This window comes from Lissotriton helveticus, chromosome 2_1 (genome assembly GCF_964261635.1).
Source record: "Lissotriton helveticus chromosome 2_1, aLisHel1.1, whole genome shotgun sequence".
In the NCBI taxonomy this organism is placed as follows: Eukaryota; Metazoa; Chordata; class Amphibia; order Caudata; family Salamandridae; genus Lissotriton; species Lissotriton helveticus.
The window spans coordinates 940,180,092-940,201,554 of NC_136059.1; the positions used below are offsets into that span (position 1 = coordinate 940,180,092).

The 21,463-nt window shown below is 41.0% G+C and overlaps 1 protein-coding gene across 4 annotated transcripts in view; it reads left to right on the top strand.

Moving 5' to 3' along the window:
- HSD17B3 (hydroxysteroid 17-beta dehydrogenase 3) overlaps nt 1-21,463 on the top strand; it is a 910,057-nt gene that overhangs the window by 164,159 nt on the left and 724,435 nt on the right. For all 4 annotated transcript variants that reach the window (XM_078675687.1, XM_078675688.1, XM_078675690.1 and 1 more), the window contains exon 2: nt 20,840-20,886. In XM_078675687.1, coding sequence (XP_078531813.1) covers nt 20,840-20,886 — 47 coding nt within the window. The remainder of the gene's footprint in view (nt 1-20,839; nt 20,887-21,463) is intronic.

Sequence of the window (21,463 nt, forward strand, 5' to 3'; positions counted from 1 at the left end):
TTATTCTCCCACTTTTTCCATTGAGACGGAGGAAAATTTTCATGAATATTTTCTAGAAATTGGTCAGGAGACAATAAACAGATTATTTTGTCAGGATCTATTATTGCTTGTGGAGCTCCTTCAAACCTGTGCAAAGAAGAATCTTTTCTAGAAAGAGCATCAGCTTTTTTATTGTCTTGTCCAGGACGGTAAGTTACTTTGAAATCATTTTCAGCAAAGAACATCATCCATCTTAACTGTCGAGGAGTTAACAGTCTAGCAGAACTCATAAATTGTAAATTTCTATGATCCGTATATACTGTTGCTGTGAACTTCGCTCCCATTATATAATGTCTCCATTCTTTGAATGCTTCTAGTATGGCAAGTAGTTCTTTCTCTGCTATTATGTAGTTTTGTTCTGCTGGGTTCAGTTTTCGAGACATATATGCAACTGGATGCATCTGACCTGTTTTGTGATGTCTCTGAGACAAAATGGCTGCTATTTCTACGTCCGAAGCATCCGCTTCTATTATGAAAGGTTCATTTACATCAGGATGCATTAGGATTGGAGCTGCAGTAAAAGCTTTTTTCAAATTCTGAAATGCATCATTGGCTTCAGAAGTCCATTCAAATTTCACCTTTTTCCTTAGTAAACGAGTGATGGGAGCTACCACTGCTGAGAAATGATCAATAAAACGACGGTAAAAATTTGCAAAGCCCAAAAAACATTGTACATCCCGAACTGAATTTGGAATGGGCCATTCTGCTACTGCCTGAATTTTTCTATCTGTAATTTTCATACCAGTTGGTGTGAGTAACGCTCCCAAGAATTCCACTTCAAAAACATGAAAGTCACATTTAGATAATTTGCAATATAGATTATGTGATTGCAAGGTGCTCAAAACCTTTTTGACATGTCCCTCATGTTCTTCCACTGAATTTGAATAGATTAAAATATCATCTATGTAGACGATAACGAACAAATCCAAAAATTCTCTCAAAACATCGTTTAGGAAAAACTGAAAGGCCGCTGGCACGTTGCAAAGGCCAAATGGCATTACCAAATATTCAAATAATCCATATCGAGTTTTAAATGCAGTTTTCCACTCGTCGCCTTGTCTGATTCGCACCAAATTATAAGCTCCTCTAAGATCAAGTTTTGTATAGATTACTGCGGTCTTAACTTGATCCAAAAGGACGGGGATAAGTGGCAAAGGATATTTATTTTTGATCGTTATTTTGTTCAACGCCCTATAATCGATACAAGTTCTTAATTCCCCATTTGCTTTTGGGATAAAAAACAAAGGGGAGGCGGCTGGTGACTTAGAAGGGCGGATAAAACCATTCTCCAAATACTGATCCAGATATTGTCTTAGGTGTTGATTTTCTTTTTCGGACAGAGCATATATTCTGCAATTTGGTACACAAGAACCTGGGATGAGATCAATTTGACAATCGTAACTGCGATGAGGGGGAAGAATTGCTGCCTTTTCGTCACTGAAAACCTCTTGATAACTTTTGTAAACTGTGGGTAAAATTGTTTCTTTTTCTTCAGCCGTCGAGATTTGACTAACAGTTGGCTTGAAGGAACTTAAACAGGAAGAATGACAAAAATCGGAAAGAAATACAAGTTCTCTTTTTTGCCAATCAATCAAAGGATTATGTAGACAAAGCCAAGGCATTCCTAGAATAAATCCATATTGAGGAGCTTGGATTACGTCAAATTGAACCTCCTCCTTATGTCTTTGCCTTTTCGAGTCTTCACAAATCATAGTCACTTTAGAAGTTTGCATAGTTATTGGCCCTCCTGACAAGATTTTTCCATCTACTGCCTGAACGATTTCTGGTGTTTCTTTTTCTTCACAAATTATACTTAATCATAGTGCAGTTTCCAAATCTACAAAATTTCCTGTGGCTTCTGAATCTATTAATACTTCCATTTGCCAAATCTTTTGAGTTAACTGTATTTGAACCGCTAAACGGAAGTGAGCTTTATAATTGGTCACACAAGAGTTGATTGAAGGGTAAGCGATGGTTCCCAAGAGATCCCCCTCTAAACATCTTGGGCAAGTTAGTTTTCCGACTGTCTATCTGTTGTTTCAATAGCCGTCACCTTGTTGACGTTTGGAAACTTGTTTTTAGGTTTCATCATGCAGTCTTTCACAAAATGTCATTTTCGACCACAGTAGAGGCATTGTCCATTTTTACGTCTGTTATCCTTTTCTTCTTTTGACAGTGGTTGTCGAAGGGTTCCAATTTCCATTGGCTCAGGACTTGATTCGGAGTGTGCAAATTGGGTTTAGATCTGATTTCATTTTTCCAATTAGGTTTGTCACCTTTTTTCTTGTCCGTTCTTCTTTCAGAAAGTCGGTGATCTAAACGTAATGTTACATTTATCAAATCTGAACAAGCTGTTGGTTGTGGGTCAATTTGGGCTAACACATCCTTTAATCCGTCTTTCAGTCCCTGATAGAAAAGAGCTGCTCTCTTTTCTTCCGGCCAAGAAGTTTCTGCAACAAGTCTATTAAAGTCTGATAGATAAGTAATGAGGTCTCTGTTTCCTTGTTTTAACTGAAGCAGTTCTCGATCTGCAGATAAAGTTACTGTTCGCCTATCAAACACTTTCTCGAATTCTTCAATGAAGCGTTTCCAATTATACAATATTGTACTATCTTGTCTAACAAATGGGACAGCCCAAATAGCAGCATCTCCGGACAAATATGAGATTAAAAACGCAATTCTAGATTGTGGGGTAGGAAACGCTGAAGGTCTACAGGAAATATGTAACTCAATTTGTGTTAAAAAGGTTTGTACATTAGAAGGGTCTCCAGAGAAACGCTCCGGAGTAGCCAAAGGAATTTGTGGGCGAACAGTAACTGATATGTTTGTGGAAGCCCTTGCACCAAAGTCTTGAACATCATCTGGAAGGGGAGTATTCTGAAGTTGAATATTGTCTACCTTATCAGCTAATAACGCAGTTGCATTCATAGTGTCTTTTAAATCAGCCTGCATCTTAATAATTACAGCCATTAAATCATCGATGGTGGCCATTATGGCAACACAATCAGATCGGGAGGAAAATGATTCGTGGGCTCACTATTCTGTCAGACGAAGTCTTCCTCAGGATCTGATGTGATGATATAAGGGCCCACCTCTCGATACCTCCAATTCTGATTGTAATAATTACACAGAATATTGAAGTGATCAAGCGGGGGGAATTAGGGAATTGGGAAGGAAACTGCTGGGAGGGAGATCTGAAAAGGAAAAGTTATTGCTGCGAGTTTTCTTTATGATTCACTCGACTCTAGGACACAATATAAATAATAATATCTTTGCACTTGAAAAACCAACTTAGCCTGGAAACAATACATATATATATATATACTTCGGTTGTCTATAGAAAAGACTGTTGTCTCTTTAATACAATGATAACAACTTGTTCCCAAAAGAAATAACGCAATAAAACTTGCGACTGAGTTATGTTGTAAATAGCCTCTTTACAATCTGCGCAACATCTAAAAGTTGCAACTTTAAAACATCAGCAAATAACCACTTTTGCTTATTCACATACTTTTGCAAAATAACCAATTTCAAAATGTTGCAGCTAAGCAGTTCTGAATTTGCGACTATGCAGTTCTGAATTGCGACTAGGCAAACTACCAAGCGCCTCTATTTACCCATAGAACATTGAATTGGAGAAATTGTAACGTCACTTAAATTTCAACAAAAGGTATTGAGTTGCTCTTACTATTGAACCAAGAAATTTCACTAATAACCTTAGCACATAATATCTCAGAAAATCAGAAAATACAATCTTCGCTCACTTTAACAAAAGACTTTAAATCTCTTATTGAAAGTTTTTACTTTCTCCTACCTGTAGAGTACGACCTACTCTACTAACTGGAAAGGAGTGTCAGCCTCTCTGGATTCTCGAAATCAGACTTCTAGAAACTGTAATCAGCTTCTCCTCTGCAGCCCTTGAAAGGAAAACGCCTCAAAAAACCTGGTAAAATGCTGCCAAAGACTCAAACCCCTGAAAGAGACTTAAAACTCTTCTTCTAGAAACTTCCCCAGATTGGAGCACCTGGGACAAGCTGCTGCACCTTCAGAATCCTCAGAATAGTGAGCACGAACGTTTGGGCGCGGTCGCGTACGTTAACGCGACAACGCCCATGCTAAATCCCACGCATGCGACCGGTATGCTAAAGCTCACGCATCCGGCGGACGCGATAAGAGTGCCAAACCTCACGCATTAGGCGGACTATACCCAATTTGATTGTGACACATGTACAAAAACAATAGACCATCAGACAACATTTTCACTAAGGCCCTCTTGCACATTTCTGCCACCAACGTCCTCCCAGATTAACTTCTTGCATTTTGCCACATAGTGGTAACAGACATGGCGGACGATAGTGACGCCTGCAGAGTGGGGCGGGCCCTAGACCGCAAGCCACCCTAGTCCTGACACTACTTCCAAAATTATTACAGCTCTATACTACCTTGCTCACAGAGGGTGCCCTGTCACCCATAGCAAGGGAGGCAATAGTGACCTCCTTATTGAAACTCGACATGCCACCGACAGATCTCACTTCCTATAGGCCCCTGTCAATTCTTAATACAGAATATAAAATTCTCAGCAAAATCAGGGCATCAAAGTGGCCTCATACCCAAGCGTAGCACCTCACTAAATATTCGTTGTCTTCATGCTCTGTTACACGTAGCTCATACTCCACAAGCGGGCTGCCTTTCATTGGATTTACGTCAAACGTTTGACACCCTGGATAGTCATATATGCTGGCTGTGCTTGCCAAGTTTGGGATTCCCCCAGAATTCTGTAGATGGGTGAAGTTGCTCTATACTGGACCCAACACACGTGCAAAGACTGGTGCCACCATTTCTCCCGCATATCATATTTATCGTGGTACACGGCAAAGATGCCCTTACTGTTTATGCTGGCCTAAGAACCTCCAGCGCAGCATCTTCGCTGTGTTATGGCACCATATGGCATCTCAATTGGACCGACAACTCATTCTGTGTCGCTGTATGCAGACGATATGTTGTTGTATTTTAAAGACCTAAATACAGACATGCAACCTTTACCCTCTCTATTCAAGCAGTTTGGGGAAGTATCTGGCCTACATCTCAACGCCTTAAAGTCAGTGGCATACTCCTTTTATGATACTTATAATATGCCCAATCTGCAGTTTGGTTCGCTGCAGTTTAGGCTAGAGCCCACCACTTTTAAGTACCCATGAATCCACATCTACAGGACCACTTCCGGTACCATAGATGGATATGTGGTTAGAACACTCAATTCCCTCCGATCTCAGGAGGCGTTATGGAACACCTTACCATTAATGATAGCTGGCCGACTGGCAGTTTCCAAGATGGCCATACTGCCCAGACTCTTATATCAATTTGTGAACCTCCCTGTAGCCCTTCCAGCATGGATCTTTAAAGCTCTTGATATATTACTATCGTTATTGCTTTGGGGGACAGGCCGACATAGATTGGCCCTTGCCAAGATGCACTTGCCGAGCACCACAGGGGGTATGGGGGCACCAGATTTTAAGGCATACTGCATTGCCAGGCAACGGCAGTGGTTGGCATACAGGTTAGCCAGCCACAACCTATTTGAAATTGGTTACTCTTCCAAGGGGCTGCAAGTTGGAACGCTACAGGCATTGCTTTGCCCCGGGGTGGGAAGGGTAAGAGATCCACCCTTTCTTCTCCATATAGCACTCCATTATTGGAAACTGGCAATAAAATATGCAAAAATGCCCCCACCCCATATGCCCCAAATGTTCCACTTTGTGGCCAACAAACCCTGTGGAGAATACTATCAGCTGCTAGATTAGAGAGTTGAACAGGGCCGGAATTGAGACAGTGGGTGGCTTATTTTTAGATGGAAATTTGATGCCCCATGATGAGTTTGTACGAACCAATACTGTCCCAGACTCATACTGTTCCTGACTCACGCTGCTGTCACACAGTATATACGCAGACACTGGTTGATAGACCAAATGGATCCCCCTACTTTCCAATTGTTACAGGCAATATACATAATGGGTCACAAGAGCCACCTTGTCAGATGGTTATACCGGGAGATACAGGAATATTTGGGCACCCCATTACTGATCCTTCGTCAAAAATGGAAAACTGCGATAGCCAGGGAACTAAATAACAGAAAATGGGTGCTGGTCCTAGAACATCCAAGACGAGTCTCTTGCAACATCCGACTTTAAACAATACAGCTACTAATCCTGCATAAGGCTTCCCTAACACCATGGGCGATACAGAGAATGTACCCTAACACTTCCTCCGATTGTCCTAGATGTTTCCGTCCGGAAGCTGACTTTATCCACATGTTATGGGCTTGCCCCGCATTGACAGGGTTTTGGGCCAAAGTAACACTGGGCCTTACCGAAATTACTGAGCGCTCCCCTTGGACTACTATTGAGGCCTGCCTTTTGGACCTTTTCCCTCTCCAAAAAAGGCGGTTGTATTGCACCGCTTTACAGGGCTTGCCCTGATGCTGGCTAAAAGGCTAGTCACACAACGCTGGAAACCCTGTGCAGCACAGCACAAGGGAAAGTGATGGGTAGAAGTTATCAAAAAGGGCCACTGCCGAAAGGGAGGTGCTGCAGTGCGAGGAGTATAGGAGACTGAGGAAAAAAATGATTTCCATGGAATGGGCCCAATTAATAGAACAATTTAGATTAAATACTGCAGATGAGCCTGAAGACTAAAAGAATATTTGTGCCGCCCTTGCGTGGACCTCTTGTTTTGTGACCGATATTCTAAGAAAGAAGACATGTTCGCTCAATCTCCTCCCCCCAAACTCCCCCCTCCCCCCTCCACTCTCCCCCCTCCAACTCCACTGTTCCAGCAATGGCATCCCAGATTGATGTAAACTTTGATTTGGGAGATCAGACCATAGCGGCATTGTTTATTAGTTTACGGACGGTGTTTTTTTTTTATGGGAGGGGTATAGAGGGGGGGATAACTCTATTAATGTGAAAACATATCCTGACAACTGTATGTAAGTCTATCAATATGAATACCATTATTAGTAATATGATGCAATGACTTAAAGTACTGTTAAATATATCCAATGAATCTTGTAACACTTGCTCATTAACCATTTTATAACAAAATTAATTATTATCTACTTTAATGTGAACTTGCAAACCCTGAAAATGAATAAAGTTTGTGTTAATAAAAAAAACTTCTTCACAAATTAAAAGCAATAGACAAGTATATGTCCTGTCTGAAAAGTGTTTCAAAGTCTATAATCAATTACATCTATAGTCTTGCAGAGAAACATTCCATCTCGTCTGGCCTCTTAGCCATATCTCAGTTTATTAGGTATAAATGCTGCATCATTATATTCTTATCCCATGGCATATGAATTACATGCATTTCTTTGCAGGCAGTCCATGGAGCCAAATGCCTGCCCTTACGTCTTTGGTCCGGTGGATGGAAACTTCTAGCCTTAAGGGGTCAGGACAGTACATCCACTTTCTGTATGTTGACCCATGTTCACCTGCTCTGTCTAATAAACTGGACCTAGACGTCCACATCTGGAGTGTTGTAGCCGAACTCTAATAAAGGTGAAGGAGCAGTAGCCAAAATTGCAATCTTACCAAAATTAGAGGAAAGCCAGCTTGAATTAGCAGATGCCAGCCCTGCTTATCCTAATTATGTTACTTGGTGTCCGGTTGTGTAAATCTGTGCTCAATCATCTGAACCAAACTGGAAAAGCAAGCCAGCTTGAATTAGCAGATGCCAGCCCTGCTTATCCTAATTATGTTACTTGGTGTCCGGTTGTGTAAATCTGTGCTCAATCATCTGAACCAAACTGGAAAAGCAAGCCAGCTTGAATTAGCAGATGCCAGCCCTGCTTATCCTAATTATTGTATTGTATTGTATTGTATTGTAATTGCATTTTATGATGTTATTTGGTGTCAGGTGGTGTAAAGCTGTGCTCAATTATCTGAACCAAACCGTTAAAGCAAGAAAGTCCTGTCTAAATGTTATATGTAGGTTAGCATACTACGTGGAAAAGAGCTCTCCCTGTGAGTGTTGGACAGATTAATTACATAGTGAATCCTGGTCTGGCGCATACCTTCGTATGTGGTGAATGCCGTGGAGGAACCATTGTTTGCACAATGGCTATCTCGGACTGAAACTAATTTAACATGCCCTGATTAATTGCTTATTGAAGTGCCAGAGAGACGACAGCCCACCAATGCTAGAAATTACCTGGGCAAATGCCAATTATGAGGCCTCGCTAGTGTGATGTCATTGTGGTAAAGTGACATTATACCGGTTAGGAGGTGCTTTTAGCTATACGTGGACCCGCAGATGATGCCGCATAACGTCGTTAACCATGGGTGCCATCATGGAAGTAAGCCTGTGTTGTATCGTGAAGGACTTTGGATGATGGCTCAATGGGGTGCCTATTACAGAATATACATATACATCAATAGTGAAATTCAATTCTGTGCATAATTTTTATGTTGAATTGTACACAACTACACAAAACTGCAAACGCCACGTCATTTTAATACAGTCAAGCAGAAGAGATGAGCAAATGACATTAGTGCAATTTAAAAATGTTTCCTGATATATAATTTATCTATGTATATATCACCCCTGCCTGGCATGGGGTAGTTTGATGGTGCGCTGCCCTAATGATAGGTAATTCTACCATAGTTAGTTGCTACTCTATAGTAATATCACATCAAAAAGAACAACTGATCGTGGTACTTCATGCCTTTCTGTACAGTATCACATTTTACAATCAGTCGAGCATTCTGTCTTGTAAGCGTTGTTTCTTACAACCCTCCTCTGGGATCTTAAGTTATGACTGATAATACGGTTGAGATGGAGAGCTGCAGCATACTTCTTAACAGGCATAAAAGGGTCAACGAAAAAAAATACAATAAATCCACAAGGTTCAGATGATAAGCAGGGATGGGGAATGCAAATTCCAGGAAACAAACAGATGGAGCAAAGTAAGGCGTAACAACTAGGAGAAGGTGCCAGACATCAACCCATTGCCTGCACTTATCTTTTATAGTCCCTGACTCATACAGCCCCAGAAGTCGAGTCCACAACCCTTAAGTGAGAACTACCTAGGTTCAGTGTTTCCGTCCTCCGTACTCACCAAGCTAGACCTCTTTTGAACTTAAATGAGCGTCTAAACTCTGTATGCCTAGGTAAAAGTACATGATAGCACCCATCCTTCCAAAGAGTTCCTCCCCTTGGAACTTCCTGGGATCTCATTTCTTTTGAAACTGTTGAAAACATCGAGATATAAATTATGGTGTAAGCACAAAAGAGGTAGCTCCCAGCATCTTTTTGAGACCTCATATCCTTTCCATGGTATTAAAAAGTAGAGCTGACCAAAAGGAATATGGGAATCAGGAGTATCCTCCACCCTATGTTCTTGAGAGCCATCAGAGGATGTGGTGATATTCCTCTCTTAATAATTGCAGGTTTCATATGGGACACATGGAACACGGAATGTATTATTCAGGTCCAAGGGAATTCAGGCTCCAACACAAATTCTTGTACTAATCTAAGAATAGGAAAGTTACCTACAAATCTGGAAACAAACTTAGGGGCCGATTAGGATGGCGGACGGACTTGCGTCCGTCCGCCACCCCTGAGTAGGAGGGACCGTCCGCATGGGCAGCGGCGGTCCCTCCATGGCAATTAGGATGTGACCGCCAGGGTGGCGGTCACATCCTCTATTTTTAACATTGCGGCGGGTGCAGCTTCAAGCTGCACCCGCCGCAATGTTAAAAATGCATGTGTTGCATTTACATGCACAAAGCGGCAGGCACCGCACGGTGCCTGCTGCTTTGTGTACGCAAATGCAGGGGGGTACCATAGGTACCCCCCATGTGCACCCCCCACCCCCCATTCACCCAGGGGGCCCGCAACGGGCCCCCAAAGTGAATGTCCGTATGCTTTTCCATGGCGGAAAAGCCGCCGTGGAAAAGCATATTTACACCAACATCATAATATGGCGGACGGTGTCTCATAGACACCGCCTGCCATGTTATAGCTTTTCCGCCGCGGTCGGAAGCCGACCGCGGCGGAAAAGCGGCGGACGGAATTCCAGACCCACCAGCCATCCTAATTTGGCGGTGGGTCTTTGGAGTCTCCGCCGCGGTTTTTCCGCATCCTCCAGGCCGGCGGACACTTCAGCCGGCCCGGAGGATGCGGAAAAACCGCCATCCTAATCGGCCCCTTAGGGTGGCATCCTGGCAGATGTAAATATTTCAGACTGTCTCTTATTCTGCCTTTGGCTTAAGAAGGTGCTGATGGACCCTTCTTCTAACGTTGCTGATGTGTAAATGGAGCTGTGTGATCGAGAGAACTGCGGTAGGAGAAAAACATGCAGGAAAAGGGAGGGGGTAAATAACAGAAGGTCAATAGAAAGCAAAAGTTCTCATTGATCAGTGCAAAGATTTATTATAGTTCAACTCTGTCATGAAAATGCAAGTGGCTCATTCATTCTGATGCTGCATCAAAACTCACCAGATATAGTGTTCTATGACTTTGTGAAGGTCTTCTTGCTGCCCACCAATTTGTGGATGATACCTGGGAGCTCAAAAATGTCTACCAATCATGGTTGTCATTAATTCTGTCCATCCAAACATTGTCAATTAATTTAGCTCCTCAGTCACTGATGATGACATTGGGGAATCCATGAAAGGTGAAGGTGTTGACCAAGAATATTTGAGCTAGTATCACTGCTGATAGTAATCCTCTCAGAGATGTTAGTGTAATAATCCACCAACAACAAAAATAAACCCTTGTGACAATGGTAATTCCTCAACCAAATCCATACAGATCAACGACTATGTCCGGGCTGGACCAGGAGAGGTTGCATTAATGCCATAGGTTTGATTTGTCTGTTATTGCACCAGTTTAAGCTAAACATTGGTTGATATTATCCTTGCCAGATCTGTATATATAGGGCTACCCAAAGCTACCTTATAGTAGTAACTCTTGGATCTTTCCTTGTCCAGGGTGTCCTACAATAGAAGAATTGTTACACCAGTTCATGACCTGTAATTGCAACTCCCGATTAGCTAAATATAAGGTATCATTCCAGTTTAAAGGTGTTTTGTCTTCCTTCATCCCTGCAGACCTTTCTTTAGCTTTTGTTCATCATTGATCTGTCCATATCTGAATTGGACTTGGTTATAGATTGATCTAAATGGTTTCTTACTTGAGTGGTAGCCAATAAGATTTTAGGAACAGACTCAAGTTATTATCTTTTTTCACCTTGTCTAGACAATGTGTTGGCCTTACCCTTCTTAACTCTTCTCATGTAGATAACGTTCTATTGGAATTGGGAGAAGAACAAGGCCCTTGTTGCATATCTTGCGTTCAAACATTTAATAAATCTCAAGTATAGTACAGTCTTGAATAGTCTGTCAAGACTGTGATGTTATGTGTTACTCCTTGCAAGTAATGTGAAAGCCTCTATAATTGCCAGATGTTCTGTCATAGATGGTATACTTGCATTCAGAAGTGAAAGTGTACTTGTGTAATATGCCATCAGCTGTACAGCTGCACAATTGTTGTCTCAAGTTCTCTCTTAAACAAGAAAGCTCAAATTGCAAATACTAAGGCATTGGTTTCAACGACGAATGGCCGCTGCATATTAGCATTTAGAAGAATGGTTCAAATGTTAATACTGCGTTCAAGGTCTGAAAGATGGCCTCCTTTTCCTTGCCCTATATAAAAGGTAGCCGATTTTTTGTGAGCAGTTTGATCAGACTCTCAATGCTGGAAAAGTCTTTTCCTTAACGATGTTGGGAGCTTACTTTATAGAATGACTCTGACACTTACACTTTCTTTACTTAAGCCTTCTATGGATAGTTGAACGCCCAAAAAGGTAACCTGAACATTTTAAAATGCATATTTCTGCATTAGCTTACAGTGAATATTTCCTTAGCATTACAGTACTTCCCAGACATAAGTTTGATACTGCTGGATATCTTTGGAGTAAATCAGTATATTGTTCAAGTAAATGATCAGATAAGTATCTCAGAGGTCTCTAAAAATAAACCTCTTTTTCAAGTATTTTGCAGATATTTTAATACTTGTTAAAGGACTTACAGGCCCATGCATCAACCATTTTTGCGAGCGCAAACAGTGCGATTTGCAAAAATCGGCCGTTTGTGCCCGCATAAAGGACAATTGCGATGGAGCAAGGTTCAAGGCACTTGCAATTTGCGAATTCGCAAATAATTGCAATTTCTCAAATTGCGATTTCATTTAAGGAATCACAATTTGCGATTCCTTAAATGCAATGCAAGTACCACTTTAAAATAGTGATTTCACTCTTAGGGGGCGCAAATTACCATGAAGTTGAACTTGATGGTAATTTGCAAAAACTTTGAAAAAAGTTGTAGGTTACACACAAACAGATGTCTTTGGGGCATGTGTGTGCGCAACATGTGTGCACAGAGCAATTTCAGGGGTGCAACAGGGTGTTCTTTGTTAGTCACAAATTGCGCATGCAATCTCCCATTCATTCCTATGGGCCTCTAGGCCCATAGGAATGAAGGGGAAGGCATTGCTTAATTGCGACTCACAATTTGCGAGTCAGAATTAAGGAATGTTTAGGAATCGCTATTTTAATAGCGATTCCTACATGCATAGGCTTTTGAGAGTCCTTAATTGCGATTCCTTAATTATTGCAATTAAGGATGTGCAAAATCTTTCTTGATGCATGTGCCTGATAGTCTTTCATGAGGAATGGGTGCCTCTATTATTTTTCTACTAAAACATCTGAATTCTTTATAGATCTCAGGGTTTTGTTTCCTCCGAACTCTCACTTGTAGCTCGAGTATTGATTGCCTTGTGTACAAGTATACAGTTGAGATTCAGAGTAATTTTCAAATCCTTTTAAGGAACACTGTTGTGTTTGCAATACAGAGAACAAAAACTGATAATGGTTCCCAATCAGTCCTTTGGGTTATGCTGCCAACGCCACAATGTTCCTAGAATAACTGAAAAAGCTGCTACATCAGAGATATAAAAGACAATAGTGACTTCGTGGCTGGATTAGGTAGACGAGAATATTGTATTTGCTTCTTTGTAAACAGTGTCTGATGTAAGATCTGTTCTGCCTATTCATAGAATCTCTTTGGCCTCATATTTCACCATAACATTATGCCTTTGTTGAAATTGGATATCAGTAAGGCAGCCAGTAGATCAAGAATCAATTGCAGCGCAAATCTGCAAAGGTAATTTTGCTGTTGAGAAGACAACATCCTTGTAAAAGTGTGCCTTCATGTTGCCGTACGAATTTGCTAATTTCATTCTCAACCTCTGCGTATTAAGGTCAAGCTTTCCTGTCTCTTGGCAACACAGGGCATTTCTTAAGTCGTTCTCTCCATGTCCATTATTTCTCTTCTATTGGCAAATATATTTTTGTGTTCCAAAATTGTTAGGTTCTGTTTTCTGTCAGAATTTTTCAGAAGATATTCCATTACAATTTCTAAGGGCCTTGTCATTTTTGCAAATCTCTTGTGGCACATCGATTTGAAGGGTCAAATCAATGAAATCCACTTTGGTGATGGGATGGTTAACTAGGGATAATTAATCTTTCAATTATTCTTTTAATCCCTGATAGAAGGCAGCTGCCATTGCTTCATCTGTCCAAAAGAGCGTAAACTGAGATTTGATGAAAGCAGCTAATAGTGGTGACCAAATCTTGCTTACCCTGTTAAAGCGTTAAAACTCATATGTCTTTTTTTTTTTACCAAACATTGCCTGGACTTGTAAAAAAATGTTATCACAATTGTTTAACCATAGGCTCGGATTTATGATAAGCATTGTGACCCATATTCACACAGCTACTGTAAAATAAGATAGAATAAATGAAATATTCAAAATATTCATAGGAAAGGTAATTGCCTTTGTTAGAAATTCTAGTTGGCGTTATGCAAAAGAGATTTAGAGCAAACATTGTTCACCAGAAAATGTATCGGGTAGTGTGATATTAATTGGGACTCTCTCAATATGAGGACCCGAATTACAGACTGATCCATTGGTCATGCCTTTTGTGGCAGTACTAGACTCCTCATGAGCAACATTGGTGGTCTCCCTAGAAGCAATCATTAACTGATTTATCCAAATAAGCTTGTACTTGTGCTGAATGGTGTCAAGTTCTGTTTGGGTCTTTGAGATGACTTGCACATGACAGGTAATTGATTATTGGCGGAATCAATAATGTGTAGAATAAGGAATCTGCAAACGGTGGGATTTGAATATAATAGAGTCATTTCTCAAAAGAGATATAGCTGACAGTCTGATCATTCACTTGTTCCAACCAAGGCACTCAATAATAATATGTCAGCTAGGAACCCAAGGAAAATGGGAAAAAGGGAAAAGACAATGGAAACACTGATTCTGAATGGCACCAACAACAACCTAGGATTATCTAAGAACCAGTGCTTGAGAGAGAGAGAGAGAGAGAGAGAGAGAGCGAGAGAGAGAGAGAGAGATGTGAGAGTTTGTAAATTAACCAACACTGAATGTGTCTCATAAATAGCCTTTATAGTTTACTTCTCATAAGGCCCCAGATGTCCTGACAGTCTTGGTAGTATTGTGATTATGTGTCTGATTTCTGGAAGGAGGATTTTGCACATCTAAGTTATACTGTGAACATGGATCTCTCTCTGTGGCAACATTGCCAAGAGGAGATGGACTCAGATCTATACATGTTCACATATAAATGCATATTTTGCGTTGTTATCAAAAGAAAATCTTAATGTTGAAAACTTGTTTGAATTATTTAGCCCATCTACTCATCATGGACAAATCTTTCTGTAGACAAAATGCACTCCATACACTTTTGAAGCAATCTGGAATACAATTAATTACTCATATCGAATATTGATTAACTCTTGAATGTTCTTTTTATTATTTGCCATGTATCTGTGCGCCCTGTGTTTTTGTACAGGTTGGCAGTGAAGGGTTTTCAAGGGATGAAAGGTAAACTGACAATAGAAATTTAATACAATACCCCTCAAAACAAACGTATACAATTTAATGTTTGGAATGCATTATTTTTGTTCCAACATTGGCAATATGTGTGATAGTAATTTAAATATTTTTAGGAAGTGATTGCTATCAGAAGAAAAGGCATGACCAATATAATAGTGACTGTGTACCCACATCTGGGCATAATCGTCGCAGTTAGGTTGTAAACTGCAACAACAAAAAGGTGATGGAAGGAATCGCTCGGGCTGCATCCCAATCCATTGTTTTTCGCCCACCATGCCACCTCAATTTGGACTCAGCCATATACAAATCAGTTTTGACCCCAGCGGTGGTTTCTGCCTTAGGGCACTGGGACGTTGCCCTATTGATATTTTGGGCCCCTTTTCCCCCATATTTCTTGTGAATCAATAATAATAAAAACAACTATCTTGGCAAATTAATATGTTATTGTCGCACCTGCTGCAGTCAGCCTTCAGCCATGGCCGTTATCTGTTCGACTCTGTAGGAGGTCGGGTTTCAGTAGACTGATACAATACTACTCTGGTGGTGGCAGACAGTGCAACATCTAGTGCGCATGTCAGGTTGTATGGCTGCCTTTCTTCGGCCAGCCTGACATGCACACTAGAGGCCTCTCTCCACCTACACATTAGGAGACTGGGGGTTGATAAAAGCTGCCCCCCCAGTCTTCTAATGAGTGGTGAATTTGCCTGCTCACACCAATTCTGGCACTGCTGTCATGCTGTGTAACAGAAAGGGAGCAGCGTCTGGATTTGCTGAGACGCGGTTTATAAACCTGGTGCAGTTTGTGCACTAGACACCGCAGAGGTGGGAGGCTCTGCTTGCCATCAGAGCATGACCATCCCTGTAATGGTTTATTATGAAGCCAAGCAGTGATTGACCATTTCTGCCATTGCTGGGCAGGGCTGACTCTCCCCCTCTCAGCGACGGTGGCGAGCAATTCGGAAATCATATTTGTGACCGGAGCTCGTGCTGTAGGCTGTGCCAAAGCTGGAGGAGAGTCCAGTCGCATTTGTCCTCCTGACTCTGAGCCATCACGATTGGAGTGGCATTGACTCGAGTGGGCCCATCTACACTATTGGTCACGACGACCAAACTACTTACTAACAGCCAGACGCATTTACCCTGAGAGAAGCAAACGTTGGTGGCACAAGTTTCAGGCTATTGGAATGATTTAAATTTGATATTACATTAAACAATTCTGGCCAGGGGGTGAACACCGAATGTGAAAAGATTGCAGACTTTTTCACCTGGTCTGTTTCCTACTGTGAGTCGACTCCGTTTTGTGTGGAGTTTTTTTCATAGCACTCGGGCTTACTAAAGAATGCTGTATGGAATGTGTTCTGGAGTATTAATGTTGCATTGGAACTGCAAAATGAACAGTTACGACTTGAGCCTGGTGTCCCATTTGACATGTAACCATCAGGTAGCCAATCACGCTCTTCCCCCTACAGGCAGTAGGTGCTCTGTTCCTCTAAGGTTTGGTTCTCACCTCTCTCTGCTAAAATCAGATTTGACCCTGACACTTTTGAAACTCGTGCCCTGCAGGTCATAGGCAGATGTCAGCAGCTAGAACTAAACTCAAAGCGCTTTCTGATCAGGTTCCTGTTATGGAGACCGAAAAGCGCACGGGAGACAGGTAGAGAGTTGTTTTCCCCTCGAGACTGTGCAAACACACCGCCTGCTGAAACGTTAAAGCTATGGCACTCCAACCATAGCTAGTTGACAGTTAACCACGCTCACTTCCTGTGCTGTGTACACAGAAAGGACCTGAAATGACCTCAGGGGTGGATGCTGTTGCCATGTGAGTAACTTAACACGTGCAGTGTAAACGCCTTTGAGTGTCAGCTGTCACGAGCGCAGCCTTGTGTGTAAAAAGAGTACCAGGCTCTGTTCTTTGGAAGGATTTCTTTCAGAACAGAAAGGAAAGGGCTCGGTAAACAAATGTCACCTCGCTGTGAATAGTCCATGCCAAGTGTAGTAAGATGGGTAACTCCCTTTACAAGCAGACACTAAAGACTCGTCACAGGGCACGACCAAGAAGAAGTTCAAGAAAGCAAGTGGGTGGTGTTAGGTGTACGGGTCATTCACATGAATCACACATTAATTGGGTTAAGTGCTGTTCTGCTCATGTTTGTTTTTAAGTACTGTGAATTATAAATGCTGCTTGCTTTCCTGGGTGGAAGAAAGCGCTTTAGCTGTGAGACAGGCGCTGGGTTAGATTAGGTCTGTAGTTGGGAAGGGATTAGTGATTGGTGCCAATGGGTGACCTGAAGGTTACTAGCGACGAGGCCAGGCTGATATCTGGGCCCCTTGGAAGTCTGTCTTTTTGACACCCTTGTGCAACTGGACGCACCCCACTGCAGTTTATGTAACTGCATAATTTTCTTTTTTTTTTTATTTATTTTTTTATTTCAAATATTTTTATTGAAAATAAATTTTTACATATACAAAAGCATACAGTTGTCTTGCTTGGGCTGCTCATCGAGGGCTTCCCACATGTCCTCTTTGGCTGTGTGGTTTGCCGCCTTGTGTTTTCAATGTTTCTAAATGGTGCAGCTGATTTTGATGATGTAGTGGACCAGCAAGGTGAGCTAATAGAGTTCCATCATCAGGAATGGGGGTGATGTGATCATATTTCTTCATCCCCTGAATGAGGCTTACCGTGCCTTGCAGGGTACCCTACTGCCTTTCAGTGTCTATGCCTTGCTGTCTCAATGTGTCCAGTAGGACAAATCACAATAACTTATATCTCTCAGATTTCACTTGTAAAGGTATATCAATAAGTAAAGAAATATCTATGGTACTCAGCATTGTTATGTCAAAGTCTGTTATGAAGTTGTGTGATTATATTGAATAAGATGCAATCTACGTCATTATCCTATAAACTCACTGTATTTATGTCATAACTACACTTTTACATTTTCTTTATTAAACTTCTTGCTTTCTCAAATATGCTTGAAAATGCACCATTTACACACTCTTTTTTTCAAATTTTGTTGGGGGGAGAACTCCCTGAGCCCTCCTTATGACGGTCAAGCTCGCTAGCCACCGGGAAATCTTCCTGAACTTTTATGCCCCACCGCTTTCAAACGTCACCAGCCACCGCTGCTTGACCCTGCCCCAGTTGGGACAGTCCAGCTCAAACTGCCAGGTCAGGTCCTTCCTGAGCTGGAAAGCTAGCATCCCAGGACAGGTTTTGCCCTTATTATGGGCTTATTATATTGCTCCTCTTTCTGGGCTGCTGATTAGGCTGTTATGTTATTATGGTCAAAGCGCCTTGAGACCTGCCGGTGAGTTGGCGCTATACAAGCACATAGTAACAATAACAATAACAATTATTAGCCAGGTGCAGCTTGAGTCCAGTTGTACAGTGAGCAAGGGACCCACATCTGGGCATACACGCGAACTTAGGGCAGCAACTGCAACAACAACAAGATGATCGTTGGAATGCTTGAATTAATCTCAGCCACTGGCAATCACTCGGGCCAAATCCCAATCTATAATTTAATCCCTGCATGCCACCTCAGTTTGAACCTTTTATGTAGACTTTTAGTTAGGAAAACATCAGAATGCAAAATGGGACTCCAACTCCCATAAAGCCCGGATAGCCCTGACAGTCATGTGACAGTCATGTGACACGCATTGACGATCACATGTCTGCTTTTTAAGATGGCGACTTAGTCAAACGAGTGACTCCCTGGATTGGTTTGGAGTGCACTTGGGAGCGTGTGTTTCTTCAAGATCACCAACATTTAGGTAAGCACAAAGATAGGTAACGCTTAGTGATACCGCGCATGACACAGGAGCGGGCTCACACTGTCCGTGTTTGTCATTTTAGAACATAAAAACGAACATAAAAACGAACTGAAACCGGCTAGAAGTTAGAAAAACAGGGGAACTGCATTTAAACAGCCCAAGCGCCAACAATAAGGTAGGCACCCGGTTCTGTTACCCGTTCTACTCGTTCTAACCGCTGTTTGTAAAACCGATTGGAATAGTTGAGTGACTTTAAACTCTCCTTGTAGGTGCAATAAGACGTGTCCACCGCCGGCTGGCGGGTGGGAGCTGATTTTTGTCCCACGCACGGCTGTTTCAAATATTTACCAAACAGAAGTGCAGACTACTGGTTTGAAGGTAATTTTCCAAGATTGTCCTCTGGCCATCTAGGCGCAGGCTGTCCTGACCATTACTATATTGTAATTTGGTTCGTTGTAATTTTCTAGAACCGAATCTACATTGATTGAATAAGATCTCTTGAAAATTGAAAACCCGCTGCCAACTTGAAAATAAAGGTACACGTTTTCTAGAAAGTCTTGGTAGGGGGCAATGTATATAGGGGACGAAAATGAGGATTGCAAAATCTCACTCATTTTCTTTGTACATAATTTTCAGAAGAATAATACGAGAAAGCCCTGATGAGAACTTGCCAAATGCCAGAGCGAGTTCGAAACGCGTCGGCAATAGCAGAAAGGAATTTGCAATAGCAGAAAGAATTCAAGTTTATTTATCAGACAATTGAAAATTTGTATTTGTTACAATTCATTTTGTTTTCTTTTCCTTACTGCAAATAGCTTCATTGCTTAATACTACATAACGACTGATGCTTCTCGTATGACCGTATTTGTATATTTATGTACACTAAATGATTGGATGTCATTTTGTCATATGTATTTATGTATTTTTGTTAAAATTCTTTGTCAAATGTTTTTGTATAAATTGTATGTACGTAGTGTTTTTCTCATGCAATCAATGCTTTAACTTAATGAGATTTATATGAAAAAGTAAATGGTTTAAATAAATTCGAACATACAAATCATAACAAGGATTTGGTTTGTTGCTCAAAATATAGCTATCAAAAATCGCAGGGCCAGCATTTCTCTTTTTATAAAAAAAAACCTCAGTTTGGACTCAGCACCATGCAATTGAATATTTTGTGACCTATTAGTACACAGGTCAACTCTTCACAAAATGTAAGTGCGAGGTGTGCAACCTCTTATTGTGAGCGCCTTTTGCAACATCTGGCCCTTTAATCCTTATAGCATATACTCAATTTCTAGTTCAAATCTTTGTTATGCCCCCGCTTCTTTTTAAAATATTTCGTTGGTCACCCACCTTCAACCTAGTCGACTATGCTTTCAGTTTTATCATTTCGTTTCTTTTTAAATTATTTTTGGAGTTGTTTTTCCTGTGCTAGTGTTCTTTGTAAACTATATGTAGTGGGACATATGTAGCACTCCTGCTATTGAATTACGATGTGGGAAATCCATCAGACCATGTGCAATTAGCAGGAAGTAAATCCAATTGGATTTTGTAAATCAGACAAAATGTGTAAATCGTCAACGCTCATACAGAGATCTAAAATTCACAATTGTGTGCATGTTTAATGATTTGGGTTCTTTGAGACTCAATTCACGGGCCTATGCTGCTTTTTCTGTGTCAACGTGCAAGGAAAGGTGGATACCCCCTCTGTGCAATCTGTAATGATGGGGAATACTAATACCACTAGTCCATGTCAAATGATATTACTGAGGACTTAAGGAATCATTTGCTTATCAGAGGTTCTTGTATATGTCAAAACTTCTCTGAATATATGAAAATTATTTACATATATAAATCTCCTATATTTATAGTAATTCTTCAAGATTCCTTCAGCTTTCCTTGAAATCGAGTGATAGTGGCTTTGGTGGGAGAGAGGTGCACATCAGACACAACATAGCCATAACTAGTGGCTTTCACATACAAAATCCTAATTCAAAATTGTAAAACGCCTTACTTTCTTTGTTTTTTTTTGCAGTTGTTACAGGAGCAGGAGATGGGATTGGAAAAGCATACTCATTTGAGGTAAGGTAAGAATATGGTGGCTGACTTGTTTTTTGAGCTTCTATGAATTATTGCAACTACACTGATATATTAATATTGTTTTAAGAAATGACACAAACTTGACACTTGAGATGAAGGATCTGAGCAGGTTGGGTACTAGGTTCTTTTGTTTAATCTCTGTCAGTTATCTCCTGCACTAAAGTCTGTGTTTATAATACGTGGACTTACTTTCTGCACAAACCAATTTAATACGATATCTGAGCATAACCAAGCATACTAGTAGGGGTGTTTCATCATATGTCAAGACGTGCAACTATGAAACTTGGTTTTCTTTTTAATAGTGAAAGCAAAGACCATGTCACTCTCTATGGTTGTTCTCCTTGTGAGCTATATTTGATGTTTTGCAGTTGGTATCTGCTTTCTAAACATGATCTGTCCATTGTGATTTGTCATGTTTGCCTTGGTTTATTCCACTTTTTTTGATTCTTGCAAGTTTTATGCCACTGTATTTAGCTTGCTACGCTTCTTGCCTCAAACATTCTGTAGCAAATAACGAAATGAAAATATATTGCATGACTAATAACAATCTCCTGACCAT